The following is an 18486-nucleotide window of genomic DNA, read 5'->3' as shown; positions in this document are numbered from 1 at the left end:
AAACCCCTACGGGGGTTTAGAACAGCCTACCTATATAAACCGCCTTGGATTAAAGTTTGAGGAGAAATCTGACGTCCAAAGAAAGGCAGTATATAAATAACTGTATAAATAAATAATAAAATATGCTTCTGAAAAAGGAAGTAGTTAACTTGGATATCGTGTTTGGCACACATGAAGTTAGCAAGTGTTGTCTGTGTTGGATGTCTCTTGTTTGCAGTCTCAGAACTATGGCAACTTCTAGGAAACTCTCTTTGCAAACTCTCTGTCAAGATTCAAAAGTAAACTAAAATACATTGAGTCACAAGGCTTAAAAATTGATTTTAAGTTAAAAGTCATTTATTTTCCTGCATAACTAATTGCTACAGAGATTTAATCTGCAATATGTGAAAAATCTGCTTGCTGTAGAGCACTCTAAAATTAAGCGTCAGGGTTAATCACACTAAACTAATTGCTGGCATTCTTGATGACATGCTAAATGCAAAGCAAAATTAGCTTTGCAGGAACAAAATATTCACACATGGTTCGATGAGATTCCAAACAGTGACTAATATTTCCTGTTTTCTTTAGTGCAGTGCTGAAGAGACCATGTGATGTTTTCCTTCAGTCACCACAACAGCAGTATGCAACTGAAATCACAACACAGAACACTGATAAGTTACTGTTTTGTTGCAACTGACATAAGACAGTGAAGCATTTAGAACTACGCCAAGCCAGCTAATGTCCAGAGTAGCAGAGCTGGTAAGTCTAGAACCGGAATTTACAGTTCAAAGTGATGTGGACAAAAGTGACCGAACATCTGTAGCAGCAGTTTGCTTAGAAATGGTATCCCTTCCTCAGCTGGCTCCCCACAATTTCTATAAATACATCTTATCGGTCTTTCTCTCTGTTTTATGCAATGAAGCAGATCTCCAGTCTGTCTCTCACAACCTACGCTGCTCTTCGTCACTGCTTCCTTCCTGCCTGAACTTTTAGTCTACTGCCCTAGTTGTCCACTCCTTTTTTACAAAAGCAGTATTTTGAACAGCGCAAGGGCTGTTTAAGGGTTGCATTGCTCCACCTATGAGAATCAAGACACAGGAGAAGGGCTCTTTTACCTCCAACCCCTGAAGCATAAATTTAGTTATTTGATTTAGTTATTTGAGCCATTTAGTTATTTGATTTTTCTCTGTAAACCGATTTGTGAACTTTTAGTTGAAAAGCGGTATATAAATACTGATGATGATGATGATGATGATGATGATAATAATAATAATAATAATAATAAATCTCAACAGGGGCTTGAACAGAATTCTCTATATATGCTCACTCCCATTTGAAGCTGCCTTGGCTTATACATCAAAATGAGCGCCTACATCATTTCTTTTGCATTGTTTTTAATTTATGAGCCCCTTTGAGCAGGGAAACTTCCATTCATTTGTTTAGCTGTGTAATGAACTACTGTATTTGAACTACTTTTTGATGAAAAGTAGCATATAAATATTCCAAAATAAAATATTAGTATTATTGTAGTGGTCAGAGTGCTAGATATATTCCCTCCTTAGCCATGAAGCTCATTGGCCAATCTCTCTCCTTCTCAACCTAACCTACCTCACAAGGTTGTTGTGAAGATAAAGGAACAAGGATCGTGTCCTTTATGTTGTCATTAATTCTTTGGAGTAAGAGTGGGATAAAATTGGAGATACTGCTGTTCAGATAGCAGGGGTGGAGTTTGAAGAGCTGTTTGTCTCAGCTGCAGTAAAGGAGACCAACAGAGGTGCTTAATTGTGGGGTAGAGACCTTGAAGGATATGCAAAATGGGGCAGGAAATCAGATAGTGGAAGCTTCACAAATATCAGCTGACCTAATCCATTCTTACCCGGGACTGTGACCTTGGCTATGATATAAAAACCTGGTTCTAAATCAGCATTCAGCAAGATATATACAGGTGCAGCCTATTGATCCACGAATTTTTTATCTGCAGATTTGTCTCAACTCCAATGGGGTAGGGGAGCCAAAAGCCACACACACCTTTGCCTCCTTTGCCCTGCACTGGCATCTCGATCCATTTCCAGGCAGCCCAAAACACTGCAAAAAGGCTCTGTCTCGCCCAGGCAGGGAAATAGCCCTGGAGCCCTGAAAAAGGTTCCCCTTGCAAAGGAACAGTAACACTCCTGGAGCCCCTGAGCCAGCAAAGAGGCTGAAGAGGGAAAGGGGGGGGGGTCAAAAATCTCTGTAGCCAGAACACATGCAACAAGGTAGAGCTCTCTCTCTCTCACTCACTCACTCACTCACTCACTCACACAGGGGGAGGTATGGTAGCAACAGAGGGGATTGCTTTAAAAAACCCAGGGAGTGTTTGCCAAATCCCCCCCATTGAGATGGTGCAGGCAATCACAGACACAAGCAAACCTTCCCACCAAGAAAAGCATGAGATATAGCCTACAATCCTCTCCACACTTTCCTGGGAGTAAGCCCCATTGACTGGAATGGGGCTCACTTCTGAGTAGAAATGCATAGGGCTGGACTCTTAAAAGATCAGCATCCCATGTGAAAACCAGGCAGCTGGCAACGGGGAGGGCTGAGTACGGAGGGGAGGGGAATTGATAACCGCTGCCTTAGTTTCCTTCCATCCAGAAGTGTCAGGCTGCAGTGTACTTGTGTAACTCTATGGAATTTAGCACAATGCATTTTTGTTAATTGCGCTGAGTGGAACTAACGCAGATAAATAGGCTCCACCTGTAGTTTTATCTTCTTTGAGGTATCAAGCAGCTCATCTAAAGGATAGTTACCCCAACAGCCATTTGTGCAAGTTCTGCACTATTAGCTGAACAACTGGTAAGCTACTAATGAGAAGTAATGAACTCACAAAATACACATTTATTAACAAAGCTATGTCTAGTCAGCACAGAGGCTGTCTTGGAGCTGGAAAAGTGCCAGTTTGGTCTCATTGCTTCATGCTGTGCATATCTATCTCTCTGTCTGTAAAATGGAAGAGCAATCATCACAGAGCTGATTCAACTATGAGATGAAAACACTCACTCTGTCCTTAAATGTAGGATGGATGACAAACAAGAAGGCTCTTATTTTTAAAGTATCTAATACACCGTTCCCTCTTTATCCGCACCTAATCCATTCCTGAAAACAGCCCTTATAGTGAAAATCTGCACAATTATTACATTAATTTCAATGGAAAAAAATTCTAACCATTCCTAGTTCATCCTCAAATCACCCTAAATGCTTAACAGTATAAGGAGAAATTTGCATGACACAGTAAAATAGAATAAAAATTTAATACCAACCTTATACAGGATCAATAAAGTGTTAGATGACAGAAATGTTTCAGAAGTTCCAGCATCCCATGAAGTTTAGCACCTCAAGCTTTAGTTGCAAACTATGAGCGACTCTTACATTTCACCTGTTTTTCCACTGTTCATGAGTTTTTTCTCATCTTCTTCTGTTCCTTAGGACCCATACTCATATTAATTTATATAAACACAACACAAAATCAGATACACTGTAAAAGGAAGCGTGTAATACTTTCAAGTGTGAGGATGCGCTACCCATCAGCCAATGCATCTCACATGGAGGGCACCTCTTCCCCAGCCATGCTCCGTGCTCTGAAGGTCCCAAAGAGCGCTTCCCCTCAAGCCTGCAGGAGCACATCCAAGAAAGGGGACCCTTCTGGACTTCTGTCCTGCTAGGAGAAGAAATACAAAATCTGATCCAACCTCCTGGAACTTTTTGGGCAAGTGAAGCAAATTTGTCCTCTTTTCTGTCTCCGAAGCTCAAAGTGGAGGTGTAGACACTGGGTAAAATGGGAGGTAGACCTTGTAGGTTCTTTTCTTCTCACCCCCACCCCGATTCTAGATGGGCAAAGGCATGAATAAAGAGGGATGGTCTTAATATGTGCAGTACAGATAAGTGAAAATCTGTATAGTGAAAGAACCTATAGAGGGAAGAGGGTATTGAATTTGTATGTATTTCCATTATTCCCCACCCAAATGATTTGCTCTGAGTAAATTTGATGCCAATTTAGTACATTCCTTCCTGCTCATGGGGTGTGCATGAAATTTTTCATCCCACCATTACTGTACCATTTTTTTCTCCTTCAATTGGGTTGACTCTCAGCTGTAGCTGTTTGTTTAAACATCCTATAGCACAAACCACTTTAAACATTGTTAAGTCCAATCCTAACCTGCTCTGAGCAGTCAGGCCAGTAGGTCTGCCCCGCATCCAAGGCAGGGTTGGGGCCCGTTGCAGGTCAGCCTGAGTCAAGCGGAATTGCTTCCCTTACTCCAGGTAACGTCATAGCAGCCCCCATGGGACTACTTGGATCTGCGTCACCTATAGAGGTGGTGCAGATCCGAGCAGCCTAGAACTGCCCTGGGCAGCCTGCTAACAGAGACAGGATAAGTGCCAGATCCTGGCCCTGCTCCCCCCATCCGCCACCCACCATCCATCCTCCCCACTCCCCCCTAGACCCCCTGTGCTGGCCTAGCTCAGCCAGTGCTGGCTTACCTTTTAGGCTGGCTGAATGGGGCTTGCATTGGCCTCTGGAGGCTGGCGCACATCCATGCATCAACCTCTCCTGGTGGCGTGAAAGTGCTTTACACCACTTTTGTGATACCAATGGGCTGCCACAAGTCCCTTGCCTTTTTAGCATTGCACTCTGTGAGGTTTTTCTTCCCAGCAAACCAATTTTCTACCATCCTGATAACACCTATATGGGTTTTATTTATTTTTTTACCTTGTTTGAGACTGCTTGTAGAATTTACCCTTCCCCCCGATAAATCAGAAGTGTAGAAGTGGAGGAAAAGATGTGGAAAACAGGTATAGCATGCCCAACCATACCCTCTTTTCTGCCCCAAATTCCCCTTCTCAGGCAGCTTTTGTTCAATCAGTTAATCTAAGAGGTTTTAAATATTCAGAGGGATAACATGATTTTCAAGATACCCATGTTTGCACAAGATGCTGTTTTAGCACAGTATACCTATTAATGCATAAACTGTTCACAGTTCCTCCTGTATATGGACATCAATTCTTCATAGGTGGTACCAATGAAAAACATTCAAGGGTTTTATAAGATCCATTTTATTTAATTAAACAAGTAGAAGAGAAAAATAGAAAAAAAAGACATATATTGCTTAAAACCATCACTTCAAAGTGGCTGATGTTTGTCCTCAACCTCATGAACAACAGAATCTTGAAGTACACGTAATGGGCTAAATAACTGAGTGGGTGCTGCATGTTACATTTTACTTAGAGCTCATTAAAGTGTGAAACTATTTTTGCTGATGGAAAAGCAGGAAATGTTAACTATACTGCTTCTAAAATTCCTGTATACCAGTGTTTCTCAACCAGTGGTACTTGAAGTGGTGCCCATTGGTACTTGCAGGACCCGTGAGCCCCTGCTGCCTGGTAGCAAGATCCGGAATATGACACAACAAAACAGTGGTAGGAGGCTCAGCTTGGTGGGTAGAGCTCCAAAGCATGCTTTTCTCTGCTTGAAAGGGCTCTCCCATCCGCCTGGAGTCTCTTACTGGAGTTTGTCACACTGATCTGACCCTCCTAACCCAGAAGAAACTTGCAATGATGTCATCGCCAGTTACTTCCAGGTGGTACTTTGAATAGGTGGAACATGTGAAGTGGTACAGCAGAAGACAAACGTTGAGAAACACTGCTATATACCATTAACTGAGAACACGATTAATTAAACTCACACTCAGTTCCATTATTTTCCAGCAGATGTCATCATGAGTTAACAGTGTAAGAGAGCTAAGATGTCATGGTAACTAAAAGAAACAGATAAATCAGGGATAGCGAAGAGAAATAGAAAAGCTTTAAATAATGGTAAAAAAAAATATTAGAACAAAAGGAAATGCTTAAAAAAGGCTGTATTTTTATTCTTTGCCACCAAGGCAAAAAAGATTATAAACAAACAGGAAAAATATTGTACATCAATGCAAATGAATAGATTTGTTCCATATATAGGTCTTCACAGTACTTTATTTTTGTCATTAAGCATTTTCTTTCCTGCAAACACTAAGTAAACCAAAGTATTCTACTGTGACAGTGTAGGGTTTTAAAGCTCTACAGAAAGGGGCTTAAAAACAATTGCAAGACATTCTTACCTCCCCTCACACAGTAAAAATGCTATCAGAACCATATTCTGGACCTACATCATGCACAATGCTGTTCAGCATTCCTAACAGAAAGGGTATCCAATTGCTCTATTAAAAACTTAAATATTTCTGTAAAAAATGCAAGCTGATGAGTTTATACAGTTCTACTTTAACTCCACAGCTGTGAAGCCTTAACGGAAAATTAAAATATTTATCATTGTTGATATTCTACTCTACGAAGAACACAGGCTCCATGTTCTAGCATCTGCAGAATGAGTAAAATATTAAGATGAGTTTTGTTAAACAAATTAACTGATCTAATCAAATATTGGTGTTTGATTTAAATACAGTAATATTGTCCACATAGATAGATAACTATGTTGACAGAACTTTCCCTTCAACTGCTAGTAAGGGCTATTTCAATGTATTGAGTCAAAAAGGAATGTTTTCATTTTAGTCTCTCCCCCCCCCCCCCAATACAGGAAAATCAAAGTGCTGGCAATAGAAAGGAATGATAGCAAGAAATCAAAACCCCTCAATTTTCAGAATATATTATTTTAATGCTAGTCAAATCCTGCTGCGCACTTCATAATATTATTAGCTCAAAAACTCAAAAACTATTTGGGATTGTTGCCTCTGAGGTGTTTAATTGTGACACTGAAATGTATGGCTGAGATTCTGAAAGTAAGTTAATTGCATGCATCCCTGTTGAGAATGTCCTCCTAAATCAGCGAGTTTACTTTGTTAAACTGGTGCTTGTAATAGTTCAACTTCTCCTCTGGCTCCTGCCAGTACAGTAATCAAACCAAAAACATTCATCTCAAAGTCATTGTCCACCCTTTGGAACAGGCATGTGCTAAATGGAAAGAGTATATGCAGGATTCTAAAGAAATCCTACAAGGTCAGTCAGGAAGAGAGGCAATATCCCTTTATATGAAAGCTTGTAAACATTTTAATTGCTAGCAGCCATTACATTTTAATGGCTCACAACCAAATAACTGCAGATCATGCATAGCTTTCACCAATATGGAGAAAAATGAGCAACCTGTGGATATAAAAATTTTCTCTAGCTATTTCCTATACATGCAACAAGGTGACAGGCTGTATCACTGTTTAAAGAAAAATAATATCTTCTATAAAATTGTACACAGTGTGAGGGTTTCTGCTAATATGTTCCCCGGCATTTCTGAAAGAGATGGCCATATTCCAATTAAAACATTGTGCTTTTGTTTTCCTTTTAATTGTATTTTCCCACATGTTAGATATGCAATAAATTCACACCTTCATGATCCAAGTTTTTAAAAGTAGTGGCCTGCAAGTGATGGTTCAAAATTTTGAAAATGCTTTGTACTAAATTTTGTCCTGAGAAGAGATTATTGCAGGTCCTAGTGTTTTAAAAGCAAGGCAAGATGCAGTGATATATAGCATTTGAATTTTCATTGTATGTTTTCTTGGGTTATCCCTGAGGGCAAAGTCTTTTTCTTTAAGCAGTAACTAACTTTTCCAATACCCAAATTTTTCCAGACCCCCAAGCATCAAATATATTTAAATCAACAGAAGAAAATATATAATTGAAAATAACCATGACTAATGACAGTTATCCCATAGCGTAGATATATTCCAGTGTCTTATCTCTTTTTTCACTGAGGCCTAGAGCCTTGACATTCTTACCTTGCAAACCTGGGGTTCCTATGGATACCATTGTTATGGGTCCCAAAGGAGCTATAAATGTCATGACATTTCAACACGTAGGGTAGCTGCGGACATTGTGTCCTAACAGATTAATAAAATCACACACAATACTAAAACAAAACAGTTCATAATCAGATAATCAGGCTATACCTTTGGCCTTCTAAAGAGCATCAACTTGAGGAAAAAACAATTTGTAATCCACATTATCCACAGGTGGCTGCTTAGTCATCAGCTATGCAAGGATAAAACTAAACACATATCTGAAGAAAAAGAGGATCCCATTTTATTGGATACCCACATCTAATGTGATCAAATGTGCAATTGGGGGCTGGGGGTGGAAAGAAATTCATGGTATGGCACAACACAATATCTTATTTTAGACACTCAAAGTTAAATGATATGTAAAAACTGGTAGCCCTCCACATTTGAAGTACCACCAAATCATTTATTTATATAATAAGCTTGACTAAGTTGAGAAAAAACAATTCTCCATTCATTTGTCACACTGTCTTTTACATGAAACAGCACTTTTGAACTCACAAATAATCAATCAGCACTTCCTCTCAATACCAACACTACTGTAACATATGCTGTAGCATGGCACGCAATTCCACAACTGTAGTCCTTTTTTTTGTATTAACAGAATGGAAATCTTCTGTTTCAAATATTAGTAGCACAGTTACATGAAACGGGTAGGCCCTCTGGCTACGAAGGCAGTATTATACAACAGCTTCATAAAATATCCGATGCTTGTATCCAGAATATTTGTAATGTACTATAATAATTGCCTTTGTAGAAACCAAGATTCTAAGCTGCTGGACTCCATTCCTCACCAAAGAGGGTTAGTGTACATTTCTGTGATTTAGACATCAGTGTTGCCATCAACTCCAACTCATCCAAATCTCAAACAATATCATAAATCCACTGCACAAAAATATTTTCTCCTTTTAGTAGACTTGGTCACATAGCAAAGTTTCAGCTACAGAGACATGTCACAGAGTCCAAAAGCAGCACTGCAAGTTTTTTTACATTGGTAAAGAAGGTCTGTATAACCATTGTCATATTCAAAATTGCTCAGACCGAGCTGAGTTTCACAAGGCCACGTACTGAGTCTTCGTGCAACGAGTCCTGGCTGGCTAGATTGAGGACATGCATGGTTCGGCTGTGTGTCACAGGACTCCCAATTGGCAACATCCCTGGTGGTGATGGAGCTTCATCAGGAGTGAGAAACTGATGACCTTCAAGGTCCTCTTTTAATGGGATCATGTCTGTCAAACCTGTGTCTGAGGTGAGATTTGGCATGGAGGAGGGTGGTGTTGGCTGTCCTAGTGTTAATGTGGCACAGGGAGCACCAATAGTGGTCTTGCCTGGTAAAGGTAGCTCTTCACTACTAATGCTGGGCTCGCTCTGGAGAAGTGGTGTGGCAGCAGCCTGCAAAACGAATTTAGTGCTCTGAATGCACTGATCTTGATCACACTGAAGAAATGAATGGTGCCAAAATAATATACAATGCAAATGTGTGGGGGGGGGGAAGAGGAAGGAAGGGAGGGAGGGAGGGAGGGAGGGAGGATATGAGCAAAAGAGGAATGGGGAGTGAGGAGAAAGAAGAAGTTGTTAGTATCAATACTCCTTTGTTAAGCTGACAAACAGAGCAAGCACAACAATTTTGGACTTTTTAAAAAAAGACAATAGGCATTATAAGCATTTGCTATATGTGAGAATAAATCTCATTTATTTCAAAGGCAAAGATCTGTAAATAATGCTGACTTTTCCCAGTTTAAGTTCCATTTATTCTTCTGTGCAAGCCTTGTGGTTACTCTTGCTCAAGTTATCCTTTGGATTGCAGAACAGCAGCAGAGCACCTTACACCCGGCAGCTAACCAACTATGATGCTGCCACTTTTTCTTTGGGGCTATTTTGCACGTATATTTAACACATCAGAGTCTCCAATACTCTGCACAGTAATTTTCTCTATTAAGACAGGTACAGTTTCAAAGTTCATGCTTCTAATGATGTTTAGTAGCACATCTTCCATAACATGATGCTGCAGAAGGAGCTGTCCAGAAAGCATGTGCTTACACATGGTTCCAAACATCCTATGAGCAGAAAACTGTTGACTCAAACATGTTAAATGCACATACACACAAGGTCACCTGCATTTAGATTTAAAAAAAAACTGAAACAAAGCTTCCAATTTGTCAGAGCTACAAACTGCATGGAGAATTGTTACTCTGTATAGCCAGAGTCACTAACCATGGAACAGGCTCTTTGGATTAAATTTGCCACACAGTCATCATACCATCCAGATGTATGAGACTATCGGTCCAATTCTATCCAGCGGTTAGGCCACCAGAATACACTTTCTGGTGGTGTAACAGGTTTTCTAGCTGTTGCAAATGCAACAATGCCGGACAGTGCGACCTGACCACTGCCAGAAGCAGCGAGCAGCAAGGTTCACGTGACAATGGACTATGTATGCCTACTGCCCCATATAAGGCCACATAGGGGTTTGGAGGGTGGTGGGGTGGGGGTGGAATGGGCCCAGAAGGGGGTGGGTTTGATGGCAATGGCACCTGCTGAATCCTAATCCCCTTTCTGGGCCTGATTCGCCTGCATTGGTCAACTCTGATTTGCACCAGTGATATCATTGGTGGATGCCACACTGGTTCTACTGCATAACCACACAGGGAGTTAGGTAGGATTGGACTGGCCTGGGGCCAAAGGTAATATTTAAAAACAAAACTAATATTTATACAGGTATAAAACTTGTAACATGAAACATGAAAGCAATATGTGTTTTAAAAAACTGCATCTTATGATGCAGAATCCTCAAAAACCTAAACTATGTTCTTTGCAATAATTTATTGTTTTATTATGTTCATAAGTGGGAGTATAACTGCTTATGACCTGGGTGGTATGAGCTGGAATGCTTCCCCCAGCTGACCTCACAGCTGCTGCCTCAGCTATGATGCTGTAAAAAAAACAAAAACAAAAACAATTTGAACTATGCTTCTCGTGTGGTTTTGCCAAAATGTGAACCCCCCCCCTTTTTTTTTAAAGGAATGGCATACACTGTGTCTAAATAAAGCTGGGTCCTGGATTTCTGATTTTAAGGACAATGCATGGGGAGCAAGGTAAGAAGGGGGGTGTTCTGCTTCTCACTCAGGTAAGAGATCATTGTAGCTGTGACAGCAGCAGGTACAGACTAGGGGTGAAGTGCACCCTGAATCCACAACTCCCTCAGATCCCTCACAATCCACCACTGAATCCAATTCACCTTGCCTCAAGGTTGGGCCAGCAGTGCTTATTACTTTATTTTAGACTCTCTCGTTGGGCTTGACTTCTAGCACATTTTAAAAGCAAAGACCACTAGCTGAAATCAAAATAAGAGGCACATGACTCCACACCAAAGTTGCATTCTAATTCTTCATCATCTGTAGCAGCAACAGCTTTCATAAAGTGTTCTTCCCCAAGTGCTCACGTATTTCATAAGTGTTAAGAGCAATCTATACAACTGCCCTATAAAGTGGACTAATATTATTCACACACTACTGGCGGGGGTCTGATACACGTGATAGTAACTTGTCATGGCTCTCCTGCTTTACCTGCACAATGAACTGAGCTGCTGACTTCTCAATTCACACTTCTTGTTGCAACACTATTCCAATTCTATTTTGGTCTACTTAAAGCTTGAACAAGAAAATAACAAAGCCATGAGAAATCAGTTCTGTGGTTTTAGATCCAAAATTGCAATACCATTATGGTGGTGCAAAGCTACCTGTAGAACATTTTTATTTTCCAATCTAGTGCAGTTACCCTTGGCTGGCTGTTTTGGGACCCTAGAAGGGTTTAGTGTAACAAGTCCATGAAAAGTCTCAGATCTCTGCACTAAAATGTTTCTCATTTCTGCAACTAGATAAGATGCCTCAAGAAGACCCAAGGGTTGCATACATTATACAAATTCATGCTTTTTTTTTTTTCTTGGTAGATTCTTGAATAGTGTGTCTCAGGGATACAGGAGAAGGCGTGATGCATTGAGATGATCAAGCATCTTCCACCTCAGTTTTGAACTGCTCTTCTGAAGGAACGTTTTCAAGTTTTCCATAGGCATAAGGATGAAAAACTAGCTATTTTTTTAAGTCACTGTCAAGGAGAAAATGTGCTGGATGCTCAATAGTACTTAATCATTTGTGATACACTCAGATGGCATAAAGGCTACATCGTCAACGATTAAGCAAGAATTATATAAATCTATTTGGTTTGAAATTCATCAAATCCTGTGCATTCTGTGAGTGTGAGAAGTGCTGCTTCTCGCTCTCAGTGGGCATGTGCTTGGTACTTTCTATTTACAACTTTTGCCTGAGAAAGTTAAAATCAAGGTCACTATCTCCAGAATTCTCCATAAACACCAAGTTATGTGAGAACATGAACAGCCCCACTGGATCAGGCCATAGGCCCATCTAGTCCAGCTTCCTGGATCTCACGTAAAATACATGTAAAATATTAAATAAAATACCATATACAAAGAAGTGCCAAATTATTCATGATGTCCATTATTAGCCCTCACACAATTGCTTTTTCTAGTGTAACTAATGCACAGGGACAATATTCAGATCAGGAATGTGGGATGGGGGGCAGTTTAACCCTACTTCTCCCTGTGGTCATGATTTAGATAGCGGTCTCCAAACTTTTCAGTGCGAGAACCACACAATAGCCACTTTGTATATTTTGTACATTTTTGCAAGATTTTTGCAAGTTGAAAAAAACAGTTTTAAGAACATAAGAACAGCCCCACTGGATCAGGCATATGCCCATCTAGTCCAGCTTCCTGTATCTCACAGCAGCCCACCAAATGCCCCAGGGAGCACACCAGATAACAAGAGACCTCATCCTGGTGCCCTCCCTTGCATCTGGCATTCTGACATAGCCCATTTCTAAAATCAGGAGGTTGCACATACACATCATGGCTTGTAACCTGTAATGGATTTTTCCTCCAGAAACTTGTCCAATCCCCTTTTAAAGGCATCCAGGCCAGACACCATCACCACATCCTGTGGCAAGGAGTTCCACAGACCAACCACACGCTGAGTAAAGAAATATTTTCTTTTGTCTGTTCTAACTCTCCCAACACTCAACTTTAGTGGATGTCCCCTGGTTCTGGTGTTATGTGAGAGTGTAAAGAGCATCTGTCTATTCACTCTGTCCATCCACTGCATAATTTTGTATGTCTCAATCATGTCCCCCCTCAGGCATCTCTTTTCTAGGCTGAAGAGGCCCAAACGCCTTAGCCTTTCCTCATAAGGAAGGTGCCCCAGCCCTGTAATCATCTTAGTCGCTCTCTTTTGCACCTTTTCCATTTCCACTATGTTCTTTCTGAGATGTGACGATCAGAACTGGACACAATACTAATTTTATTGGGTTGTATCCTAGGAAAAACAAGTCCATGGAAGCTCATAAAAGGCAACTTTCCAGCCTTTTCCTCCTACAGCCTCATATGCTCCTGAAAAAGCCTCTTTTGAAACCCCCTCCATGGGGTCAGATGGAAAGTTGGGAATTTTAGAAAAAAGGGCAATGGCTCCTTCTGTGAATGGAGCCCTGCTCATAGAAGGTATCCTTGCTCAATTTTTAAAGAAATGTTGCATTCCCCTGTAACTCCATTTCAGAAGTCTCTAAAACTTCAAGAAAAACTTTCCAGAGGCACAAGAGGCTGCTGTGCAGGGACAACGACCAGAAAATTGATCGACATTCACTAAAATTGAGTGTTGGGAGAGTTAGGACTGACAAAAGATTTATTTCTTTACTCAACGTGTAGTTGGTCTGTGGAACTCCTAACCACAGGATGTGGTGATGGCATCTGGCCTAGATGCCTTTAAAAGAGGATTGGACAAGTTTCTGGAGGAAAAATTCATCACGGGTTACAAGCCATGATGGGTAAGTGCAACCTCCTGAATTTAGAAATGGGTTATGTCAGAATGTCAGATGCAAGGGAGGGCACCAGGATGCAGGTCTCTTGCTGTCTTGTGTGCTCCCTGGGGCATTTGGTGGGCCATTGTGAGATACAGAACCACATGGGTCTATGGCCTGATCCAGCAGGGTTGTTCTTATGTAGAATGGCCTCCTTTGAGGTCCCCTGCATTCATAATTCTTGGGTTACAACAACAACAACAACAACTGTATTTTGTCTTATTCTGGTATTAATATTTGAAATTATCCTTTGCTGAGTATACTTCAACTCTGAACTATGCTATTAAGTAACTGTTTTTTTTAATTCTTTACTGTTACACACACACATTCATTTTGATCATAGTTCACTGTACTTCAGACTCAATTCAAAAAAGCACTTAAGTTGAATTCAAGGCCAGAAGTATTCATCATGTAGCACATTAAAGATTCAGCTTGATTCATAAATTGTTTTTCAGAAAATTCTGCTCAAACAGCAAGACAGGCTGATGGGGTGCAGTGAAAAAGCACTGGAAGGATTCTGAACTTTTCATTTTGTTTAAATAAACACTAAATATTTTCTATATTATCAAGTACAGTAGTTGAAGTTGGCAAATTGAGAAATGCTTCTTTTGTACTGTAAGGAAAGACACATGTTCTATAGCCATATTTGCGATAAATTACTATGGGAACTAATTTGGGAGTCTTCAAAACAGATATTGAACATGTTCTACTTCAAGTTTTCTTAAACCTGATAGGCATTGCACTGTGGTTTAGTAAACATCTACCCTTTATTTAAAATACAGATTAACAGCCCAATCCTGAGCTGCCCGCAGCACCCAGCCTTGGCTACTCCGTGGAGGGCTGCTGCCAGATTCAGTGCCTCCCGCATACCATGGGAGGCACCAAGGGAGAAGGGGATGTTCGTCCCCTTCCCCTGAGTAAGGGAAGCAGCCTGCAATGGGGCTACTCTTTAGCACCGACCAAAAGGTCGACGCTAAAGTAAAGGCACTCGTGTAGGGCGTGCAGCCCTCCATGAGCGCCTTGGATCCTGAGAAGCTCAGCTCAGCGGATCCACCTCTCCCCCTCCCCCTGACACGCCTCCCGCCCATCCCCAGCATGCCTCCCCCCTCCCTGGAATGCCTCCCCCACACCCCTGGCCAAGCCCCCGCCTCCTGTTCCGCATCCCAGTGGTCCAGGAGACTGCTGAGCCGCGGAACCTGGGCGACTGCCGCATGCTAGCCCTGCGCCAGTCAGCACTGGGCTAGCTCCAGCGGGAGCCTGGTGGTGAGCCCCACAAACATGCCTTATGGCACGTTTGCGACTGTAGTCCGCTGCACGGAGCCATGCCGCGGAGCACAGGATTGGGCTCTAATGCTTTGTGACTACATCAATGCCCTATAATTTTCACAATATAAAAGGGTATAATGTTAAAACTGATGTGAAACATTTATGAATAAAATAGGTTAAAGTTTTTTTCCCCCAAAATTGAAATTTCCTTTCTAGAGACTAAAAGCTGTTGACTTAACGGCCTTGCTTTTTTCTATGCCTTCCAAGAAGCCTACTAATCATAGGCCTTGTCAATGCTCTTGTGTTTCCACTATTACTGAAGCATAACAAATCGTGGGGCTACAAGAAAGTTCACTGTTTATTCAACAGTGTCTCATAATGTGGCATGATAGATAAAACGTTGGGGGGGGGCTGACTAGCAGGAGTTGTATAGTGGCATTTGGAGTTAACAGGACAGCTACTACTGTTCCGTCAGCAGACATATGCCTATTCTCTGCTGGTCAAGCTACTCTCTACCCTCCAATGCCATAGGAGTCCTGCTGATCGAAGTGTGGGGACCCCTCCTCAGTTACTGTTCTGAGGCAGTGGCCATATACTGCTTGCACCACGATATCAGTGACTTCTACTGCCACCTGTCCAATAAACTAAAACTTAAAAGAAAAAAGTGTATTAAAATAGACTGTCAGAGCACTGCTATATGCCCAATCCTGAGCTGACTGGCATGCGGGGCTGCTGCGGCACCAAAAATGGCTGCCACAACATCCTAAGTGCTATCCGGGCAGTGCTGGGGGGAAGGGGACTTTCATTTCCTTGGCACGTAGCCCTGCAATGGGGTTACTCGATTCTACAGCAACCCTTGGTTCGCCATAGAATCAAAAGCCTCTGTGTCAGGCCAGCGGCCCAAAACGGAGGCACAGGATCTGGTGGAGCAGAGCTCCACTGGTGCCGACTCCCTCCCGCACCCCTCCCCTGGCACGCCTCCTTCCTGCCCTCCGTCCGCCTCCCCCACTCCAGAATGCCTCTTCCCTGGCTCCCACCATGCCCAGCCTACCCCTCCACCACATGGCAGTCCATGTGACTGCTGAGTGGCGGAGCATTGGCACCAGCGCTAAGGCCTCACAAATGTGCCTTATGGCATGTTTGCGACAATGCACACTGGTGGTAAACCAGTGTGTACTAGTTAGGATTGGGCCCATAATCTCTGTTCATTTCAAGTGATTTGCCCTATGAAATAGTAGTGGGTTGCATCCAACCTTGCACATGCACAGTTCTACTCAAGGAAGATGCTTGTATGCAGTTTCTAGGGATTTCGCCCTCTCCATGTGTCACATTCTATGCCATACCCAAGACTCCCCCAACAGGAGCAGCTTTTCAAGAGATTTCAATGGAGAAGAATGGGAGATCCCATTCACAAGAATTGCATTACTTGTGCAGGCCTGAGTGCAACCCATTGTCCTTATTTGCAACTACAGGTATCAGGTATATGTGCACTTTAATATTACAGCCTCACATCAATAGCCAAGTGTTAAATGCAAGTTAAACATAGGCTAAAATTCCAGTTCTCTGTCATATGAGAACTTTTAATTGTTGACAGGCTGGCTGGCGTCCTTGCTTCTTGTTTTTTTATAAGAGAATCCACGGGGTTTTGTTTGTTTTTTAGATTTTTAATTATTGTAAATTGTTTTAATGATTGTTTTTAATGTTGTATTTTAAATTGTTTGTAAGCCGCCTAGTGTTCCCTTTGGGCAAAAAGGCGGGGTATAAATTAATAAAATAAATATGACTGATACAAAAACTAATTAGAAAAAAGTTTAATATCTTAAAAGAGGATATTTTTTAAAAAGATATTTAAAGAAGATATTACACAAATGCAGTGGTTCTCAAACTGGGGCGTCATGATGCCCCAGACTGAGGGCCCTGGACTCTGCCCCTTAAGGGGTGGGGGAAGGTAGCAATGTGATCTCCAGGATCGCATCACTAAGGGGGGGCACAGGGGCTGGCATGTACTTACCAGTCCCTGTAGCAGCCTCCCAGGGGTGCGGGGAGCCCTTGGAGTCCCTCTGCAGGGCTCCCTGAGCTTTTGAAATTGAAAGTGGAGTGATCACGTGCAATGGGACTTACTTCCAAGTAGACACATAGGCTTGAGCTGCAAATCTTTTTATGTGATCAAAAAAATCAAATAGTGTCATCTGCAACATTTCATAATGTTAGGGTGCTTTGGCCAAGTCTGCGGAAAAGCAACACAAAGTAATATAGTGATACAAAATTTTAAAAAAAGAAATAATTTTAAACATTAAACAGTTTTAGTCAGTCTAAGATGATTAAGCTATGACCAAAGTGGCATAATGATGATCTAGAAGAGAATTTCAATAGCTGGAATATCATGTTGATGTGCATATTCTAGGTAGAAGGATGCATCTCAGTTCAAAATACTAACAAGCTATATTTTGATAACTGAAGCAGAGATGACATGTTTAGGGAAGATATGAAGAATGAAGAGGAAAAATAGCTTGGGCAGTGGTTTTCTGAAATATGCCACTGAGAAAGATAAAAAAGCAAGTTAAATTTCATTTTAGCAAGTGCTATCAAATTAAGAAACACATACTCATGATAAAAATTTACCTAGGCCTCTGCAATGTTCACTATAGTTACTATATGAGAAACAAATATAATTCAGTATCACTTTGGAAGTCCTCTTTGTCATTCAGAAAACAGATAGAAATATACAGATCATTATAAAAAGAATAATAAGAGTCCCATGGCCAATCGGTTCTCAAAAGAAAGCAAACAAACAAAAAAAAAAAGACATGAACAAAAGAGCTCTGCAATTTAACACATGAATTGATAAACAAGTGTTAATAGCTGCCTTGTGGCTTACTAAGAGTGGGTGCTAACATCATGCTCCTCGACTGACACCTAATGATAGTAACAAGGAACCGGCCATGAGAAGGTATGCTCCATTTGGTCATTTGCTCACCTCTTATTTACAAGTTCGCTATCTTCAACTGTAGTTAAATGTTATAGTGGCAGCAGTTTAACTGCGATTAACTCTTAACAGAGTTAATTCATAACCAGGGTTTGAGGCAAGTTAAAAATCCTGGTTAACAGTAAACTCTAGTTAGTGTTAATCACAGTTAACCACTGTTCATCTCATTTTTAACCATGGTTAAGCGCAGCAGGAAGGAGAAAGAGGAAATTCTTACATAAGATGAGAGGGGTTAGTATGAGAATCAAAATCCAACAGCCCACTTCCAACTCTTTAACCCATTTCCGCCCAGCCCACAGGTGTACACATTTGGTCCCTGCTGTGTATATGCAACATTGGGCAGAAATTGCAAAAACCATTTCTGTCCAATGTAATGCATATATGCAACACTGGGCAGAAATGGCGAAAACTATTTCTGCCCAACATTGCATATACACAACAGGGACCAAATGTGTACACCTGTGGGCTGGGCAGAAA

The 18486-nt window shown here is 41.3% G+C and overlaps 1 protein-coding gene across 4 annotated transcripts in view; it reads right to left on the bottom strand.

Annotated features, from left to right (window-relative positions):
• Positions 1 to 5150: 5150 nt before the first annotated feature.
• Positions 5151 to 18486, bottom strand: part of ZDHHC14 (zinc finger DHHC-type palmitoyltransferase 14) — a 72346-nt gene continuing 59010 nt past the window's right edge. For 2 of the 4 annotated variants that reach the window (XM_066616043.1, XM_066616035.1), the window contains one exon: positions 5151 to 9224. In XM_066616043.1, the coding sequence (XP_066472140.1) occupies positions 8868 to 9224 (357 nt within the window). In that variant the 3' untranslated portion in view covers positions 5151 to 8867. Of the gene's footprint in view, positions 9225 to 10699; positions 10765 to 18486 lie in introns of those variants that run through there. The other 2 variants (XM_066616061.1, XM_066616077.1) reach the window with 2 other exon arrangements.

The sequence above is a fragment of the Tiliqua scincoides genome, chromosome 1 (genome assembly GCF_035046505.1).
Source record: "Tiliqua scincoides isolate rTilSci1 chromosome 1, rTilSci1.hap2, whole genome shotgun sequence".
NCBI classification, from domain to species: domain Eukaryota; kingdom Metazoa; phylum Chordata; class Lepidosauria; order Squamata; family Scincidae; genus Tiliqua; species Tiliqua scincoides.
The sequence above is the reverse complement of the archived record's forward strand: the minus strand, read 5'-3'. Positions and strand labels throughout refer to the sequence as shown.